Below are 22573 nucleotides of genomic sequence, written 5' to 3'. Positions count from 1 at the left end.
TGAGTGTAGAAGTGCACAGTGTCTCATTTGAAATGCAACTTAAGTTTTAAATTCAAATATTTGTTTATATGCTAATTTTGTCATCTCACTAGATTATAGATACCTGCCACTAACATATTCATTATAAATGCCTCAAGATGTTGATTTCACGGGGAGTGTAGTGTAGTAGAGAGTGTATCTCTTTTTATGAAACTTCAAGATTGCCCCATTCATCTTGGTAGGACTTGGCTTTGTATGCAAGAAACAGCTGACCTGAAGCTTTGCAAATATGGCCACAGAGGAAGTAAACCTTTCACGAAAGGCATTTTGGCTTTAATGTGATGCATAATTCAAAATGACTGTACAGCTAACAAAAGCCGAACCCTGCAAGAGTTGGGTTAACTCATCCAACAGATGTCCAACGTCCGCAGAGAATCACACATATAGAAACCAAACACAAGTCAACAAATCAAAAGACGCTACAACATCTCGGCCAGAGTGAATGCGATCCAACCCAGAAATAATATCAGCATTCCAAGGAATATAATATGCTCAGACTGCACCTGAACAGGACCCTGCAGCAGCCACTCGAGTCCTCTCAATATCCCCAAATCCCTCCTCGGTTTCCCGCAGAGCTAAATGGGAGGTTTTGTCCCCGTCCTCCGCTTGTCTCGGATTCTCCTAATGACTCATTAGATGAGGAAGCATCTCGTCTTCGGGCCTCACATCCGCAGCGCTGCATCACCACCGGCGTCTGAAACAGATTTACGATGAAAGCAGTGATCATACTCAAGGCATTTCGCCAGCAGCCAGATTTTCCGCCAACCTCAGAACAAACACAAAGACCATCTCTGTCTGCCCTCCAACCTTTATCTTCCTCATGATCACTGTGTTGTTTTGAGATGGTGCGGTTGCTTTTACTACATGCGGTTTTTGTCTGGATAAATATGTGTATTGTTTCGTTCCAGAAGTCTACAGGAAACTACTAGCTTGGTTGATTTGGTAACAAGCGGACACAAGATTTGCTGGGGTGAAAGGGGGGAAAAGTTAATAAAGTAATGAAGGCCGCTCCAGTTGGTGTTCTCATGTTGCGCTGCGTGGAATACACGATGGCTCGCCTCCAATATGTGCTGAGCTCTCAAAGCTGGTATTACTTAGAGTCGAATTTCAGCGAGCGCTCCGCAGCGACCTTCCGTCTGAAAAAGAGAGAGGGAGGAAAAGAAGAGAGATTAAGTCGGGTTTAAAGCCTCGGAAGTCTTCAAGCCCATTCGCCACAGTAAAAGAAAGACTGATTGTCACGTTTTTAACACCCCATTAAGTGTCACTGTGGCACAGAGCCCTGATGAGACACAAATACACACACAACTAACCCAGACGTGTAGGGTTGGGCTGCACCGGCTGTTTGTAAGACTTGAGATCTAAATGCGAACATAAAGTTCACACCAGGGGTCTCGTGACTTCTAGCTCGATATTAACACTGTTTATTTTTGTATGAACCATGATTTTTAGTTGTCTCAAGATATTGGCACTAGGGTTGGGTCGATAGACGATGCCATCATCCATTGCTGATGGCCGATAGACATTACAGTGCTGAGCCGGCATCAAGATCCTCCGTCCTGCCCCTGAGCAGCAACCTGCTCGTGAAAATACACACTAACGCCTGTTTACACTAATACATCTTAGTTTTTAAATGTCATTTTAGAACGAAAACGACCCACGTCCACACTGACGTTTCATCTAGCATTTCTGAAAAGCCCTCTGTCCTAAACTGCTAAAAACGCACATCACGTGACCCCACACACACAGGCATGCACTGCAGCATATGCGCACGTCTGAGCTCCAGGCAGTCAGCGGGTGCTTTGAGCACAAACCCCCAGAGAGCAGTGCACGTCGGACAGTTTGTCAAGGATGTAACTGCTGGATCGTGTCTCACTTTAGTTGTTAAACGTGATATTTAATTAATCTTGTCTCTATCTAACGACTCCTCTGTCTTTTGAATCTATCAGGTAACGTGTCACACCGTCAGTACACTGCTTCAATCTTTCGCTTTCTCACTTGTACGTAGTAATTTTCAGTGAAAACCTCAGATACTGTTGGTTGGTTGCTGTTGGTTGTGCACCTTTTTAACCAACCAAGATTGTCGATGCCCTTATAACGGCACAGATCACTCTGCCTATTCATGCCAGAGTCCCGCGGAAAAAAGTGATTGACAGGTGGTAATTTGTGTGTAACTTATCTTTATTTATTTATGATTTGGTTATGGGTAAAACAAAGACCACGTGGGTCAGGTAGTTAAAACGATAGGCTACAAATAATTAATTAGTTATGAATTGTTTATTCTATATCTTCTATGTGAAGCTGCTTTGACACAATCTACATTGTAAAAGTGCTGTACAAATAAAGATGAATTGAATTGAATTATTCATAAATAATCAATTCACTTTGCCATCGTCCATCATGATGTTTCACATTAGACGTCATACGATGCCAAATTAGTCGACATCGCCCATCCCTAATTGCCACCTGAATCTATATGAACTTTTATGAATTTCTTTCCTTTGTTGAACACAAGAGAAGATATTTTGGAGAACACTGGAAAACAGAAGCCATTGACATCCATAGTAGGAACAAAAAGTCAATGAGTGTTTTTTCCAACATTCTTCAAAAGTTCTTCTTTTATGACAGAAGAAAGAAACTCAATTGTTTTAACAAGTGGAAAGTGAATAAATGATGACAGAATTAACATTTATAAACTTTTATTTAGTATGGACACAATATTGGTCAAATGTGACAGTGATTTACTGTTTAAAAAATGAATTCAAATCATGGTTTAAACAAATATGAGCAATAAACCAGTTACATCTGCTAAAAATTCATCACAAATATGAAAATATACAGTATATACACTACAGGTCACATGTTTGCGGTCAGTAGGATTTTTAAATATTTTAAAATAAGCATTTCCTGCTCACCAAGGCTGCATTTATTTAATCAAAAATACCGTACACATTGTAAAAATGTTATTGCACTATAAAATAACTGTTCAAATGTAGATTATCATTTATTTTAATCATTTAATCCTGTAATTTTAAAGATGAATTTTTAGCTTCATTACTCCAGTCTTCAGAGTCTCATGATCCTTCAGAAATCACTCTAATATGAATTATTATTACTATTTTTGAGATTTGATAACTCGATTCTATTTCTTTATAATAGCTATTCATTTTAATTGTTAAACTGTTTGCTAATTTATTTGCAGCTTTTTTAATGTATACTATGTATCCTATCCTTTGTAAATACTAATAATAATATTAAACATATTACTGAGCATTTCAACTGTTTATTTACAGTGAAACAGCTCCCGGTGAACATATTCTGTCATTTGTGAATTTCATTTGTGGGGGGAGGGGGGGTATTTTCACCTCTCAATGTTGACAGGTATGGCTCTGTTATCCTACTAAATACATTTTAGGTTTCTGCTATAATGCTGCTCTGTGAAGTGTAATAAAACACACAACATATTAAAGCATCTTTGGTCTGTCCCTGTTTTCTATAAATTCAAATTGAAAATTAGTGATTTATAACGACATTAGCATGGCGACACAAGAGAACATGGTCCATTTCACTACTTAAAACTGCTCATTTTTCCAGATTTGCACAATTCTTAAAACATTTGAGATAATGCACCTACAAAAATCCATCATATTTCTAAAAATAAACAGTGTTTATAAATAGCGAATGAACGTACAGTATATCACACTCTCGCTCGCATATCACTGGCAGGCCGTCTAGATTACATACCCCTGCTTGTAGTATTTCATAAATATTTAGGTTACCCAAAGGATTATGTTTGATTTAAGTATAACAGTTCAGTGGTAAGCTTTCTTTTCCATTACAACTACACGGCCTATAAGTTGTAACTTGCACACACCTGGTGTGAGCAGCCCCAGGTGAGGGGGAGGGAAAGAGAGAGAGAGAGAGAGAGAGAGAGAGAGAGAGAGAGAGAGAGATGAATTCTCACAGGGCTTAAGGTCAGATCCAGGAGACGTTGAGCTCTGTAGTGGAATGGCAAGGGCTCTGCTGAGGGGGCCCGGGAACAGAGGAATGGGGCCGACCTCAGACGGCAGCCAAGAATGGCAGGAAACAACTTGTAAGCATACACACACACCCCATTCATTCAAAAGCCCATAACAGGCGAGCACTGATTTTATCCAGCAGAGATTGTGTGTGTGTGTGTGTGTGTACAGTATAGTCTATGTGTGTGCGTGCGTATCAGTACTGTGGGTTATTAGCCATTTACCTGAGTCACACGAAGCAGAGTTTAGCGCTGTGAGATTTATTGTTTGTGATGCTCTACGCCTTAAGGAAAGCAACAGTTATTTATTAATAATCTTCCTGGAGTACGGGAACACACTGCGTCTCAGAGAAAGCTCTGGCTGTATTAAAGTATTGGATAGCCGTCTCGACTATAAGCTCAGCTGGAGAGATCGCTAATGGCTTTCTCCACACGCTGCATACATGCACTCTCATTCACTTCCTGCTCTTTCGATGGAGGGAAAATCTTCCGGAGCCGCACGCCTCTTCTGGCACACGGGTATCAGGGGCCAAAGGTTTAATGCTGGGTGTGTTTATTGTTATTGTTGAGGTCTTTGTATGGGTCTGTTCTCTGCCCTCCACCTCCTGAACTCTTGTTATGTTTTTCAAAAAGCAGATTGCACAAACACTGGGCCTTACTGTCTCCCTGGCTTGGTGTGATAGATGCTTATTGGAAATTCGGAGAATCTGAAAGGATCCTAATGGGATTAGCTGAACATCCAATAAGATCATACTGGATAAATAAAAAAATTTAGCACTTTATTGAATTCTTAAGGTCTTGTAGGAAATTGTAAAAAAAAAAAAATAGACTAAAATTGCAATTAGAGGCAAAGGCGAAGATTTTCATCTAAAATTAGCATTTGTGTGTAACTTCAGTAATTTTACTCTTATGGCCACTTTTTTAGGTACGCCTTAATAGTATCGGGTTGGACCCCCTTTGGCCTTCAGAACTGCCTTAATCCTTCGTGGCATAGATTCAACAAGGTACTGGAAAATTCCTCAGTGATTTTGGTCCATATTGACATGATAGCATCACACAGTTGCTGCAGATTTGTCGGCTGCAGATCCATGATGCAAATCTCTCGTTCCACCACATCCCAAAGGTGTTCTATTGGGTTGAGGTCTGGTGACTGTGGAGGCCATTTGAGGCCATGATTGTCATGTTCAAGAAACCAGTCTGAGATGATTCGCACTTTATGACATGGATGTGTTGTGTGTTCAGAGATGCTCTTCTGCACACCTCGGTTGTAACGAGTGGTTATTTGAGTCACTGTTTCCTTTCTATCAGCTCGAACCAGTCTGGCCATTGTACTCTGACCTCTGGCATCAACAAGGCATTTGTGCCCACAGGACTGTTGCTTACTGAATATTTTCTCTTTTTCGGACCATTCTCTGTAACCCCTAGAGATGTTGTGCATGAAAATCCCAGTAGATCAGCAGTTTCTGAAATACTCAGACCAGTCAGTCTGGCACCAACAACCCTGCCACGTTCAAAGTCACTTAAATCACCTTTCTTCTCCATTCTGATGCTCGGTTTGAACTGCAATTGCTGTCATGTGATTGACTGATTAGAAATTTGCGTTAACGAGCAGTTGGACAGATGTATCTAATAAAGTGGCCAGTGAGTGTAGTAGGCTAAGAAAAACGCAACTTTTAGAGGTAAATTTCAGACGGCACTTAGAGGTTTTTGCATCTGAACTCTTCAATTATTGTTAAAATTAATATTATTATTATGCTTTTCTCTATTTTGTATTTGCATTTTAAAAAGTTTTAAAATTAAGGGTAACGCAGTGGCGCAGTGGGTAGCACGATCGCCTCACAGCAAGAAGGTCGCTGGTTCGAGCCTCGGCTGAGTCAGTTGGCATTTCTGTGTGGAGTTTACATGTTCTCCCCGTGTTTGCGTGTTTCCTCCAGGTGCTCCGGTTTCCCCCACAAGCGCAAAGACATGTGGTACAGGTGAATTGGGTAGGCTAAATTGTCTGTAGTGTATGTGTGTATGAGTGTATATAGATGTTTCCCAGTGATAGGTTGCAGCTGGAAAGGCATCCGCTGCGTAAAACACATGCTGGATAAGTTAGCAGTTCATTCTGCTGTGGCGACCCCAAATTAATAAAGGGACTAAGCCAAAAATGAATGAATGAAAGTCCACTTTAAGATTACTTTTGATTGGGAATGACAGAAATTTAGTATGGCTGGATCTGTATTAACCTAGCAACCACCTCAAACATCGTAGCCACCATCCAGAGCACTCTAGCAACTGCACAGCCCTAGTACAATACCCTAGCAACCATCCAGAACATCACTGGAACCACATAGCAACTAGGGTTGTGCTATATAACCAATTTGCCTTACATTTTCTTTACATCCTGCCCAATTTTTCCCAGTAAAACCAGGCTATTCAAGACTATGAAAACAAATACAGTGTATTTAACCATGTGGACATCAGTTTTCATTACCCCTATACTGTATATATATACCATGCAGTCACTTTATAGTCACCGATATCATAAAAAGAAACTCATATGGTTTAAAAATCTATCTATCTATCCATCCATACATCCATCTATCAGCAAAGATGAGAATAATTATGATTACAGTATATGATATTTCTGTCTGTCCATCTTGTTCTGTGTTTCCTGTACGACATGCTGCATGTACAGTACAAGAACATACGAGTCTTTATCTGCTCCATATGTGAAATGTGGAACTGATTTCAGGCTCATTTACCAGAAAGTATGGTGAAAAAGGGGGGAAGTCTTGGTCAGAAATGCATCTCTGCTGTGGCCTGTGTGAGATTATGTCACGTTATAAAGCCTCCCGGCGCTCGGCTGTCTGATGAATGGACAGAAAGTGAGAGAGAGAGAGAAAGAGAGAGCCAAAAACAACAGAGACTCCATCACACACTCACTCACGGATGATGCCAGACTGCAGCGACAGAGCGAATATCCTGCTAAAGAACACAGAAAACATGTCAGAAAGCTTAAAATAAGGTGTTTGCTTTAAAAAGCCATTCATATTTTAACACAGACGGGAACACACAGTGACTGAACGCAACATCATGGATGGAAATAAATTTTATAGACTAAAATATAGTAGACGGCCAACTTTATATTTGTCGTAACTCTGGGTGTTTAAGTGGTGTTTAACACTCATCCAAGAAGCGTTCAAGAGAGTGGAAAGAAAATGTGTGGAGGGGTCAGAACCAATCCCGAGGGAGTTTGGGCTGAATACTTAGTAAATTTTCTGAAATCTGAACAGCTTTATGGATTATATGGGATGTATTTTTCCACCGCTTTCTTGACGACGTCCTCTGTTTTTTGCTGAATGGTTTTAACGCGGTGACGTCACTCTTCACAAATCATCAAGAGTTTTCAATTAGTTTCATTTAGTTGATTCAGATGTTTGGATCAGACTGACCGTGAGCCGAGCGCTGGCCTGAGGCGGTGGAAAAGAGCCAGTAATCAGAGTGTTTTCAGTTCAAGACCCAGCCGGTGGGACTAATGATCTGGATACTGGCTTTTGACTGCTTGAAATATGGCCGTCACAGACTACTGAAAAACTGACCTTGAGAAAGGTGAACACTCCACTTTAAAAAAGGGGGCTCATTTTACAACTCCCCTAGAGTTAAACTGCTGTTTCACCATATTCTCCAGGTCTGTCGGGAGCACTTTTAGCTTAGCTTAGCATAGATCATTGAATCAGATTAGACCATTGGCATTATGCTGTCAAGGCAAAGAGTTTTGGCAATTTTCCTATTTAAAGCTTGACTCTTTCATAGTTATGTTGTGTAAAAAAAACTGGCTTGCTTGGTTTGGGACTTGTAGAGCTGTGCATCAATGGATTTGCTCTTTAGAGTTTGGTCTTTCAGAAATTTAAACCACACTGAACTGAACTAAACTGAACTTGAAAACTGGTATGACACAGTTTCAAATAACTTATGTTAAGCTTCTTTGATACAATCTACATTGTAAAAGCGCTATAATTATAAACATGAATTGAACTGAAAATAGTCCTCAGCTACATTTAACTCTAAAGGTCTCCCACAAATCTCTCCATGATTGTAAGGCATGCTCTCTGTTAGGGCTGCATGATACTGGAAAAATATGCGACATTGCGTTAACGATATTTCTTACTGTATAACATTTTCCCTAAAAAATGCCATTTTTATTAGTTATATTTTTAATGATGATATTAAAATAAATAAAATAATTCAAATTTAGATGAACATGAATATCAAATAGAGAGCATTAACATTAAAGCAGAACAATACAAAATGAATAAATAAAATAAATAATTAACATCATATAAATTAAGTAAACAAAACCAAAACACTTACAAGGAAAAAAATTATAATAAAAAATAACAATAATAAAAAGAAAAAAAAAGGGGGGGAGGGGGTGCTAATATCATAGCCTTTATTATTATTTTGTCTCATTACATGTTTGCTAACATTGTGGGTCTCTGAATTTTGGAAATTTTTCCTCATTTATTAAAATAAATTTCAATCCTTCCATGTAAACTATAGGAGAGTTTTTAAAAGCTGCAACTCGTCCTAACTCTGAGATCCACTCGAAGATTTTCTATATCTATATAGATTTTTGAACTGTAAAAGACGTGTTCTAACATCTCTAGGCATTAATTTTAATACATTTTTCCCTAGTTCTCATCTTCAAATGTGCATTCCAAATCTTTTTCCCATATTATCTTGTCAGCAGAACTAATATTTTGACTTGTTTGACTAATGAGTAGTGCATAGTATTTAGAAGTGTCATGGCCGGTACCTATAATACTGCAGACCATGTTATCAAAATTATTACCCTTTGCTTTGAATTTGCTTTGGTCATTCTTAAGCAAGATGCTAATGGTCTAATATGATTCAATGATCTATGCTAAGCTAGGGCTAAAAAAACCAACAACTTAGACTTGTCATAGCATTTAGAAACTGCAACTATTATTTGAAGTGCTTCTTTTATCCTCACTTTTAAGTAGATCTGGATAAAAATTTCTGCTAAATGAATAAATGGAAGCCACAGTGCTTAGCATAACTGAGTACACCCCATTTTGAAAATGAATATTTTGATCAATTTCTCAGTGAATATAGGCTATGTATTTTGGTGCATTTAAACAAAACAGATTTATTAAACAAATGTGTTAATTAAAATAATATTTTAGTCACCAAACATAATTAGACACTGAAAGATAATACAATTATATTCAAGCAAAATATAGTAAAAAATAAATTACAAACTACAAAATTTCAACAAAAATATTCCTTGAAAAACTTAGATTTTTCCTCTTTTTAAATTTGTATTTAATACTTTTCTATAAAATATACATTTATATATTTGTGTGCACTAGTTTTTTTTATCTGTATCGCAAGTTATTTTGTTAGATGAGCTCCTGATTTGGCTTCAGTACTGACTAATCTAATATATATGCACAAACATAATATCGTTTAGCTTCCTATTAAAAATATGAATTTAAAGGAGAGATTTGTGAGGGGTACTTATATATGCGGAGCACTGTAAAAGTTGACTATATGGAATGAAAAATGGTCAAACTCAACAGTTTAGCTCGATTGGAGTTTCAAAGAAGGTGGAGTGTTCCTTTAAAAACTATTATTATTCATTTAATAACGTGACTGAATCTCTGGCTTAACACAAAGTAAACATTTCATTGATTAGAAACTTTTTTAGCAGAAACCTCTCTGTATAAAACAGATGGTTAACTTGCTGTTTTGTAACTTGAGGTAAACTTTAACCACAGTCATACGCCTGAGCAAAACACAAAAAAGAGGAAAGACTTGATAAATCTGAATCGTCCAGTTTCTCGTTTTCAGAAATGAAGACTCATCAGATTTCGTTCAGTTTTCTGGACTGATGGAAGTTTTTGTTTGTTTGTTTTTTTGCCACAGGTTACGGACAGTATCATCTCTAAACAGACTTTACATGGTGAGTATGCAATCAGTCTTTTTTTTTTTACAATTGCCATTATCACAACGTCTGCACAATGTATCGTGCTGGAAATACCCGGAATCATCAGACAAAAAAAATAAAACACAACTCAACACAGTTCAAAGAAGTCGTTAAAATCTCTTGTGCAATAGCAATTCATTTTTATGGTGTATTTTGAATGTGCTGACTGTTTTCTGTCTGTCTGTCCTTCAGAAGCAAGAACACAAACTCGTTCATATAATACAACAGGGTCAAAGTTTATGACCACAGTGATGCAGCGGCCATCAGCCCACCTGACCCTCAGCAGTGAGTCTGTTTGTATGTATACCTATGTGTGTGCGCGTCTGCTTATATCTTTTTATGATCTGTTTTGCTACACTCAACAGTAATCAACTTTTTCAGCAAACAGTAGCATGAATAAATTTGGCAAGAAAGAATAGCAATAATAATAATAATAATAATAATTATGCTGAAATAATAATAACTAAAGATATCAATAAAATAAATATAATAACAACAATTGCAATATTGTTGAGCATTTAACCATAAAGCGCAAGAGCAATAAAAATAATAACAAAAAATTCAATGGAATCATTATTATTGATGTCGTTGTTGTAGAAAAGAATTGTGTGTGAAAATAATAATAATAATAATAATAATAATAATAATAATAATAATAACTAAAAATATTAATAGAATGCAATAATAATAATAATAATATTAATAATAATAATAATAACAACAACAATAATAATAATAATAACTAAAAATATTAACAGAATGCAATAAAAATAATAATAATAATAATAATAATAACTAAAATATTATAAATAATAATAATAATAATAACTAAAAATATTAATATAGCGCAATAAAATAATAATAATAATAATAATAATAAAAATATTAATAGAATACAATAAAATAATAATAATAATAATAATAATAATATTAACTAAAAATATTAATAGAATGCAGTAATAATAAAATAAATAATAATAATAATAATAATAATAATAATAACAACAACAAAAAGTATTAATAGAATGCAATAATAATAATAAGAAAAATATTAAAAGCAATAAAATAAACATTATAACTAATAATATTAATAGAATAAAATAGTACTTATTTTAATATTAATAATAATAATAATAATAATAATAATAATAATAACAAAAATATTAATAGAATGCAATAAAAAAAATAATATTAACTAAAAACATTAATAGAATGCAATAATAATAATAATAATAATAATAACAAAAATATGAATAGAATACAATAAAATATGAATAATAATATTAATAATAATAATATTATTAACTATAAATATTATTAGAATGCAGTAATAATAAAATAAATAATAATAATAATAATAACTACATATTAATAGAATGCAATAATAATAAAAAAATATTAAAAGAAAGCAATAAAATAAACATAATAACTAAAAATAATAATAGAATAAAATTGTAATTATTTTAATAATAAAATAATATTAATAATAATAATAATAATAATAATAATAATAATAATAATAATAATAATAATAATAACTAAAAATATTAATAGAGTGGGATAAAATAATAATAATAATAATAATAATAATAATAATAATAATAATAATAATATCTAAAATATTAATAGATTAAAATAGTAATTATTATAATAAGATATTATTAATAATAATAATAATAATAATTATAATAACTAAAAATATTCATAGAATATAATAATAATAATAATAATAATAATAATAATAATAATAATAATAATAATAATAATAACTAAATATGAATAGAACAAAGTAATAATAATAATAATAATTTAAGTATTAATAATAATAATAATACTTGCAAAAGTGTTGAGCTTTCATCTATAAACTTAAGAGCAATAAACAAATAATAACAAAATATTAAATATAATCATTATCATTATTGTTGTTGCTGAAAAGATGTGCTAAAATAATACATATATTTATTATTATTGTTCTTGCTGTTATCGCAAAACTGGGTTTGTTGATGTTTTGAAAGATTTTTGTATTTATATTTGTTGAAATAATAATAATAACTAAAAATATTAGTATATATAATAAATATTCAAAAATAATAATATAGAGTAAAATAACATGAATAACTGCAAAGTGCTTAAGCATTTATTCAAAATAACGCTTAAGAGCAATAAATAAATGATAAAACTAAATATTTTACCCTGCGCTACACTTCTTGACTTCAGCCCAGACTTGAGGAATCAAGGCTAGTTGATGAAATTCAGCACCAGTCAAACAAAAAAAACTACATATAGTGTAAAATGGGCCCTGACGTTTTTTCCCATTTCATGCTATGATTTCCTCCAGTCTGATGTTTAACATGTTATATCGATATAACGCACATTTTTTATCTGTCTCCTATAACGATACACAGGTGTTTTTGGAACGAATCAAAAGTAAAGTGTGTCCATTAGTCAGTGAATCTATGATGCCCATTTCCCAAAGCCAGCAAGAGTCTGATACCTATTATTCTGAAATCACTTCAGATTTTAAAACATATTTAGCGTTAACCAATCCATGCACCTATCACGTACATAAATGAGCCATCCATCCCGCTACAGTATGTCTGGCAGACAGCTGCAAAGAAGAAACTGATTATAAAACAGCCTGAAATGATTGAGTTATTTAGCAGGAGCAAAAAAAAATATCACCAAACATCCTCAAATCTTGTCTGCTCCTTTGAAGTTCCACTATAGCTGCTCAGATCAAAGTCCTATTCATTGCATGCATGCCAGGAAACATCAAAAAAAAAAAAGAGAAACATATTCAGTCACGCATCTCTGAAGGAAATGAAACCGAGTCAAACCAGCTTTGTTTCTGGGGAATGAGTGGCGAGGCTAATCCGTAATCTGCAAGGGAGCAGTTTTTTTTTAGTTGTTGTTATTCAGCCATTATTCACAAACCTGTCTGCACAGCGCTTAATGATGGATCACATACAGCAAAAACTGTTCACTTCAAAAAAAGCCTGCCTTTCGACTAACATCTATATTAACCGGCTTGAAAGCACTAGCCTTTTTTCCTTTTACACACACATCTGTACTTCATATGCATTTTTCGATCTCTTTATCAATGTTTCTCAGACAAAAGGGCGCTCTTAAAAGTTTTGCGCAGCAGTAAATCAGAGAGCGGGCCTGGCACGTTTATTGATCTGCTGTGAGGAATGTGGCTCATTGTGTTTGGAGGAACACGCCGCCTTCTCCTCCATTCTTCGATTTTTCAGTCTGTCCGTGATTTCCTCTCCTGCGCAGCCGTACCTTCCTGTTCTGATCTCTCCTGTACTCTTAGCACAATCCAGCCAATCCTTCATTCCTCCCTTTGCCTTGTGAATTATGCGTCGAGGCTCAAATCGCCACCTGCTCCTCGTCTTTCACATCTTCTTTTTTTACTACTGCTTTTATGGGCTTCGTCTTGAATTATTGGAGCTCATACTGTATATGGTTTAAGTCAACATGAAATCAAAGCTGTGCTTTTACTTCATGCACAATGCGTGATTTATCGATATCTTATCATAAGTTATGATTTTGTATATTTATAGAGCTGTACCCAGGTCTAATATCCACTGGTTAGGTTGTAATAATTTATAAAGCATTTATCACTGGATGAGCATTGGAGATGTTTGCATGGATATATATATATATATATATATATATATATATATATATATATCTATATATATGTAGTATTACAGCACGCTATGGGAGTGTATTAGTGTATAATATTCATTCATTCATTTTCCTTCGGCTTAATCCCTTATTTATCAGGGGTCGCCACAGCGGAATGAACCACCAACTATTCCAGCATATGTTTTACACAGTGGATGCCCTTCCTGCCGCAACCCATTTCTGGGAAACACCCATACACACTCATTCACACACATACACTGATGCACTACAGCCATTTTAGTTTATGCAATTCACCTATAGCGCATGTCTTTGGAATGTGGGGGAAACCGGAGCACCCGGAGGAAACCGGAGCACCCGGAGGAAACCCACGCGAACACGAGGAGAACATGCAAACTCCACACTGAAATGCCAACTGGCCCAGCTGGGACTCGAACCAGCCACCTCCTTACTGTGAGGTGACAGTGCTAACCACTGAGCCACTGTCCCATCTAGTGTATATTAGCATGTAGAAAATTGAAAACTGTCTGTTTTTGTTTTACATTTTTCTTGGGTCACACTTTATTGTAAAGTTAAAACCCACACTATTAAACTAATAACTAAGATTATTAGCTCAATGAATTAGTGGTTTGCTGTTTATTAATAGTAAATAAGGTTGTAGTTGGGTTTAGGTATTGGGAATAAAATCATACTTTATACGTACTAATAAACCAACAATTTCTTATTAATTTAATAAACCAGTAGTTGTTGTTTTTTTTTTAAGATTTATTTTTGCCCTTTTTGCCTTTATTAGATAGGACAGTAGTCAGACAGGAAGCAAAGTGGGAGAGAGTGAGGGGGTAGGGTCAGGAAATGTCCTCGAACCAGGATTCGAACTCAGGACGCCCTGAAGTGCTACGGCACCATATGCGCACTACTCACTAGGCTATTGCGCCAACTAAACCAAGAGTTTTACTATTTATTACCTAACAATTTAGTTTTTGAATGCATATACACTGCCAATTTAACTTTACAGGTCATTTTAACTTGCATCCATTAAGCTGAGTTGAAACGAGTTAAAAATGAGTTTAACCTAAAAAAAAGGTGAAATTTTATTAACTTTCTAAGTTAAGTTAAACTAACATAACTTTTTATTATAGATTTTTTACAGCGTGCTTCAATACAATACTACGACAGCTTTTTCATCTAATATATATTATTAAAAATAAAAGACTTTTTCTTGAATAACAAATAAAGTGTTCTTGATTAACAGAATTGAATTTGTAAATTAGTAAAATATCCCTGAATGCATAAAAAAATTCGTGCCAGGTCTTTCATCCAATAAGACGTGAATATTTTGGGAAACGTTAGCGTTACAAACCAAAATGAAATTTTCTATAATAATTTGCTATTATTGAAATACTCTTTATTACTGTAACATTGATCAGTGTTGAATTTCTTTCTTCAGTTTTACACAAGGAAAGATATACTAATGAACAGGTCAATGGCTGTTTTTTTTCAGTGTTGGGTTTCATTTTTGTAGTGAGCTGTCACCTAGCGCTGTAATAAAATTGGGGCTAAAACAATACATTTAAATATATATATATATATATGGAGCAGCGCGGTGACGCAGTGGGTAGATCTGTTGCCTCACAGCAAGAAGGTTGCTGGTTCGAGCCTCAGCCGGGTCAGTTGGCATTTCTGTGTGGAGTTTGCATGTTCTCCTCGTATTCTTGTGGGTTTCCTCCGGGTGCTCCGGATTCCACCACAAGTCCAAAGACATGCGGTACAGGTGAATTGGGTCAGCTAAATTGTCCGTAGTGTATGTGTGTGAATGAGAGTGTACGGGTGTTTCCCAGTGTTGAGTTGCAGCTGGAAGGGCATCCGCTGCATAAAACATATACTGGATAAGTTGGCGGTTCATTCTGCTGTGGCAACCCTGATTAATAAAGGGACTAAACCGAAAAGAAAATGAATGAATGAATGTATATATGACAACTGATAAACTACAAATTGTCACGAAATTATAAATGTACACTTTAAAAATTGTTATCATGGTAAAATGTATAAACAATGTTTTCAAATTATTAATGTTCTTGAAGATTAACTTTCAGTGAGCTTAGGTGATCTAAATGTAAAAAGAGAGGAACTTAGCCTGCACATTTTTAATGTATTTGTATCTAAATGTATCAATATAAAACAAGCTGCATTTTCATGCTAACCTAAAGTCTGCCTTTTTTCTCAGGTGCCTCAGACAACTCCAGGCCTCAGTCAGATCTGCACCAGCCTAAGTTAGATCTGCACCAGTCCTGCCGTCACCCTGTGCACACCTGGGCCAACAAGAGCTTCGGTGCACACCTCTACAACATGACTCTGGACAACGGACGCCTACGTGTGCCCCAGGACGGCCGCTACTACCTGTACTCACAGGTGTACTTCCGCTACCCTTCCCCCAGCGACAGCGACCAGTCCAGCGTGAGCCACCAGCTCGTCCAGTGCATCTACAAGAAAACCTCCTACCTGAAGCCCATCCAGCTGCTGAAGGGAGTGGGCACCAAATGCTGGGCTCCGGATGCAGAATACGCCCTGCACTCGGTGTACCAGGGTGGCCTGTTCGAGCTCCGAGCAGGCGATGAGGTCTTCGTGTCCGTCTCATCTCCCACAATGGTCTACGGCGAGGACTCTTCTAGCTACTTCGGAGCTTTCCGATTGGATCTGTAAGAGAGAAAATGGAGCAGGAGTATCATTTTGGACCCCAAGAGAAAAGTTTCATCATTCAACTTTCCATTCTTTAAGACTGAATATGTGAATATGTGAAGGATGCACAAGACATTTTGGTTATTTCTTTTTAAAGACAGAGGAATGTATGTATATTTCTACAAATCACATCAAAGATGTGAATCTTGGAAACGGTAGCAAAAACAAAACAGGAGAGACAGAAAGGGAATCTGTGCCAATGGTGGTTTTGACGTGCGAACTCCACTTGCTTGAAGGGAATATTTTTCATGCGCCGCGGATCTTAAATGGCTTAAAAGCAGAGATATGAGAAGAAAATGATGACAGAGGGAATGTGGAGGAAAGAAAGATGAGATGGGAAATATGTGGCTCTACCAGCCTCAAAGGAGCATCCTGGCAGGCTACAGAACTCAACCCATCCTGTCGGACCTGCGGAGCAACATGCCCTGACAAGGACCTAAAAAACAAAACATGCACACATAAACACAGAGGAATTCAGACTGTTGCATTTATACTCACGCTCTTGCATATTTATGGCTTCCACAACATGGCGATAAGATTAAAACACATACGACACAAATCACTTTTACAGGTCTCCCTCTGCTGTCAGGCCCGGCAGGAAGAGACACGTGCTCTGGAGCTCACGCGGTCCTGGTCATACGAAAGGTTAAACAAACACTACGCTAAACGGTTTGTTGAAACGTCGCGCCCATATAATGCTTTGTCTCGAGCGACACACTTTTCTGATAAGTGGCGCTTCATGCTTGTACATCCATCTGTTTTGTGTGTATGTGTGTGTGTGTGGTTCAACCTGTGTATATATTGTATTTAATTGAAAATTCATGAGGTTTGGAATTGAATGTTCGAGCGTTTTGTTGTTCTCCTAATAAAAATCCCACAAAAATGAGCCTCCCGCTGTAAAGGTAAACCCCATGACGTTGTCCAAATGAAGCGGCGCTGAGAGTCTGATTTTCTGTGGAAAAATGGTTTGTTTGAAGGAGGAGAGGGCGGGAGTGATTTCTTTCCACTGTAAATGATCAAGTGTTGTCACAATGGTGTTTCTGAGAGTGAGCACAAACACTCGCTTGGGTTTCATTGTGGAGCACAAGCGTGTTTTCTTCTCGCTGGACTCTGCCCCAGTTTTTACTGATAAAGTCAGCGAGCTGAAGGGCCGCTGCCAAGATGTTGCTTTAAATCACATTATACTGCGAGAGCGATCGAGCCAAGCCAAGGCTCTCTGTGGCATTTAGCTACGGGCTAGCTATAATGTTAGTTACAAAACTTCACTCTGTCTGACTCTCATCTGCAATTTGTCTGGATTAAAAAAGCGTGGACATTGATTTAATCCAGAAAGGGAGAGCGAGTTATGCTTCAGCAGGTTAATGCTCTTGCTGCAAGTGGTATGATGTGCCGCCAAGCCAAAAATTCCCCATACAGGGTGCTTTTTTTATGTTTAAGGGAATGTGATGTCAGATACCACTACATGTAAAGTGCCTTTGGTCGTTATGCACTGATCTCAAACTAAACGCTAACTTTTATCATGTGTTAAGGGAGGTTCAAAGCGATTGCCGCTGAAGTCATGTATGATCTCATTAGTGCTTAGCATCTGACACAAACCGCATTATTTCACAGCCCACTGAGACAGTGTACATCATCATCCTCTCAAGAAAACAACAAAAGAAGATGCACTCTTGTGTCATTTCAAACTTGTAGGACTGTCTTCTTTTTGTGGAACACAAATACACTTTTAGTCTACAATTTTTCCAATATTGTGTGGAAAAACGCTCTTTAATGTAGAAATTAAAAACTCTTGTTATTTTTCTGGGTTAACACCAAATGTGAATTTAATTAAAGCTGCAAGCAGCGATGAAAGGGACCTCACACCCGGGCCCACCGTCCCCTAGAGGCCTTAGAATAGGAACAATGTACAATAGTAATTTAACCTAATATATCACAGAACTTCCTTCTGTCAGCAGGTGGCGCTATTACTGTGACTCAATATTGGCATATAGATGTCTTCAGGAGAGGTATCTCGTCAAACCTGTGAATTTTCAGGCAGATCAGGGATTGTGTGGTGGAGTTATAAGTACTTCGTCTTCCATTGCGAAACACTGAATTGGTCACAGACACAACCTTTGGCAAAAACTCTAAATCTTCACAATTTAACATCACAAAAGCATTTGGATTAAACTAATGGAATATGAATTTGATAGGATAAAATTTGTAGGAGGAGTTTGTTACACTGTAAGACATGTCATTTCCTGTTGCCAGCAGGTGGCGCTATGACTGTAACTGGATATTGGGATGTAAACGTGCTCAGGTCAGGACTTTTATCAAACATGTGGATTTTGAGGCAGATCAGACAATGCATGTCTGAGTTAGAATAACTTCCTGCTTTATGGCGAAACATCAAAGTTTGTGATGCTGCCACAGACGCACCCTTCAACGAAAACTCTAGATCTGTTCAATTTAACATCGCCAAGGCCTTTAGATGACAATACCCAATTCTGGTGTTGATCTGATAAAATCCTTAGGAGTTTGTTAAAGTACAATGCCTGGAAATGGCAAAAACTGCACTTTGGGTTTGAGATTTGGCTCCAAAAGAATTTTTTGTAGGAATTGGCATGTTTGACGTGTGCCAATTTTGGTGTTTGTGCGTGAAATGTAGCTCGAGAACTACTTTGTTAAAAGTGCATGGGTGGCGCTGTCAAGTAATTTTGCCACATCCACTTCCGAAACCTATAACAAACGTAAATTTTTCCCACTTCTGGTGCGTGTGCAAAGTTTTCAGAGTTTATTTAGACCCTCAAACATACTATTCATTCTAGAGAAGAAGAAAAAGAAACGGAGCAATTCTAATAGGGCCTACACACCGTAAATATTTGCGAGAATAAATAACACACAAATAGAGGCAAATTCTGAGACAAAATGCATGACGCATTTGCAGTAAATGTGCAAAATTGAACTCAATTACCTTTTTTTTTGCACAAATATAAAAATTCAACTTGAGCCAAAAAAATTCCAGCAAGATCCATCTGTTTTCTTTGCTTTGGTGTGAACCCAGCATTAGTGACACTGGTGGTCATTTAGTGAACTGCAGCCAGAAGTTTACTGATGCTTACACTCATGAAACAGTTACGCCCCATTCACACGGGACTTCAGCGTTAACGCTTGAGAGAGGGTGTGTCTGAAGTTGGGGCTGACGCGATCGTCATAGCAGCGTTAGCCAATGAAATTAGTCAGCAATCAGCGATCTGATTGGCTGACGCTTCCGTCGGCGCTTGAAAAGTTGTGAATGAGGCATTAAGTAAGCATCATAGTTTGACTCCAGCAGCCTTGTAGTTAAGTTTGTCGACATTAGGCATGGGACAATAACCGTTTTCAAGGTTTACCACGGTTTAGAAAAGTCCGGGTTCTAAAATTTTCTGCTATACCGTTCCTAAGTTATATGTAAGATTTTTTTTTTTTTTTACATTTTTTAGGACAAGATTATCTCCAGCAGAAAAGATATCCAAAGATGCCATTTTTAAATTGTAAAGAAATCTGTGTATTTGAAACTAATGAAGACAGCAAAGTCAAATATTCATTTGAATTATTCAGCCTGACATGTTTACTATAAATGTTTCTAAAAATCAAACATACAGTGTTCAATGGGAGGAAAAAGTCTTTGTTTTCTACCAAGACATTTAAAAAAAGAACTTATTTTAGAGCAGTAATCACAATACTGTCAAACCGTGATGTTTTGTCCAAGGATATCATACTGTCAGAATCGTATTCCCATGCCTTGTCGACATATATGTAGTACTGAGGTGCTCACTGTGATCCAAGTTCAATTCACGGCTTAAGGGCTTCCCCTCAAATTTCCTGTCAATACTCTCCACTATCCTATCCATTAAAGATTAAAAACCCCGAAACCATAATATATCTGCAATTTTGGATGATGCTGATAACAATTTTCAAATCTTGATTTGAAATCGATTTTTCTGAGCCTCATTAAAAAAATAAAATGCAAATAAATCAGGAGTTGATCTATCTGAAGATCAACAAACAGAAATCATTTCAGAATTTAGCAGCAGAAAATGTATTTTCTTTTAAGCTGATAATGTTAAAGATAACTATATTTTATTGACCAATAACTACAGTAACTACACAGAAACTAGACGAAAAATAAATAAAAATCAGATTTAAACGACAAAAATATACAGACATTTTCGTCAACGAATAAATACTAAACGAAAAAACTCATTCATTTTCATTCGGCTTAGCTTCTTATTTATCAGGGGTCACCACAGCAGAATGAACCACAAACTATTCCGGCACATGTTTTATTCAGCAGATGCCCTTCCAGCCGCAACCCAGTACTGGGAAACACCCATACACTGTCACATTCACAGACACACTATGGACAATTTAGCTCATCCAATTCACTTCTAGTGCATGTCTTTGGATTGTGGAAGAAACCGAAGCACCCGGAGAAAACTAAATCAAAATCTGCTGGCAAATTAGCACTGCATAGTTGACCACTGCAGCTTGCACTAATCTCTCGCATCACACACTGACATTACAGCACAGAATAGCTCTTTCAGCATTATCCTATACATTATACACACTCATTTCATGTGTCAAAACAAAAGAGAGGTTCTTGAAAACCCATAAACGTCAAGTCTTTCAGATTTCCCCAACAATAACGTCCCAATCCTTCCTATAAAACTCGTGAAGAGTCTTTAAAGGTCTTGTTTTTCAAATTCTCCACAAGCTATTCACACACTGCCAATAAATGAGCGATTAGCACATGAAAATATTAACACACAGCCTTTCACTTTTGCATTCCACAGAAAAAAAAAAAGTCCTACAAGTCTGAAACAACTTTTCCCAAAGGAGTCTGCATAATCCCAGCAATTCACACTAACTGAGCTCATTATCCCAGTCAATCTGTTTCGCCCCGTCTAGGGTCTTGTGTGAGATGCGCACATGTGTATACAAGTTGAAATATGTACCAATCTGCACGGCACAGAGGTCGTGGTGGGGTGAGGGGTGGACAAGAAGGAGAAATATGGTGGAATTCCAGCGGATCCAGACGTATTACAGCAGGACTTGCCCTCTGAACCACAATGTGAACATGGGAGACCACTGTTTGTTAGGTGCGCGTATACAAGAGTGGGTGTTTTTTTTAATTAAGACTGCTTTGTAAAACAGTGGATGTGATGGTTTGCGTGTACTTTTTTAATCCATGCGGAGACTTTACGGGACTGCTGTGAAAACTGGAGGGAGGCAGAACACGGTGAAATACAGTGAGCAACATGAACTGTCAGAAGAAACAAAAAGACTATTGTGTTTCCTTCTCCAGAGAGAGGTTTTTTTTTCTTTTTCCAAGGGTTTGTTAAATTGTCAGACCACCAATCTAGGGGGCTTTTTTCCATTTACAGAAAGATATTATGCACTGTTTACCAATGTTACTTCTGCATCTTTGGTAAGAATGTACTGATATCTGTCACGCTCTCTCTCTTTATGGTATAATTTTACACAGTGTCTGATCCGTGTCTGAGGTGTCATTTTCAACAATTAAAGTGCCTTTTTTGAACAATGAGTGATAGTGTGGTTTCATCATTTCCTTGCTAACTTGAGCATATTTTTTCTGTTGTTGGAAGACTTCAATCATGATTTCTACATCATTTGTTCTCCTTTTTTTTTGCCAGGCTTGCACACAATACCACAACTAAGCCACCCACATGGAGCCTTTGCACAAAAGATGTCCTCGCACACACATAAATATTTGCGTTTCTATTGTGGTTGGGACTTCCCATTGACTTATTGTTTAATACCAGGTTTTTATGGTTTTATATTATATTATTTTATATTATTATTATATTATTGAAGCTGTGTGTGTATATACACACATATATATATATATATATATATACACACACAGTTGTAGTCAGAATTATTAGTCCCCCTTTAAATTATTTTTTATTTTTAAATGTATATCCCAAATAATGTTTAACAGAGCAAGGAATTTTTCACTGTATTTTTGATAATATTTTTTCTTCTGGAGAAAGTCTTAATTGTTTTATTTCGGCTTGATTAAAAGCATTTTTAGGTCAGAATTATTAGCCCCTTTAAGCTATTTAATTTTTCGAAAGTCTACTGAACAAACCATC

At 36.5% G+C, this 22573-nt stretch overlaps 1 protein-coding gene across 1 annotated transcript in view; it reads left to right on the top strand.

Moving 5' to 3' along the window:
- Positions 1-22002, top strand: part of tnfsf10l (TNF superfamily member 10, like) — a 44216-nt gene extending 22214 nt beyond the window's left edge. The window contains exons 3-5 of the mRNA XM_056461263.1: positions 9989-10025; positions 10242-10334; positions 15925-22002. Of these exons, the coding sequence (XP_056317238.1) occupies positions 9989-10025; positions 10242-10334; positions 15925-16400 (606 nt within the window). The 3' untranslated portion in view covers positions 16401-22002. The remainder of the gene's footprint in view (positions 1-9988; positions 10026-10241; positions 10335-15924) is intronic.
- The last annotated feature ends 571 nt before the right edge of the window (positions 22003-22573 follow it).

This window comes from Danio aesculapii, chromosome 7 (assembly GCF_903798145.1).
Source record: "Danio aesculapii chromosome 7, fDanAes4.1, whole genome shotgun sequence".
In the NCBI taxonomy this organism is placed as follows: Eukaryota; Metazoa; Chordata; class Actinopteri; order Cypriniformes; family Danionidae; genus Danio; species Danio aesculapii.
The sequence above is the reverse complement of the archived record's forward strand: the minus strand, read 5'-3'. Positions and strand labels throughout refer to the sequence as shown.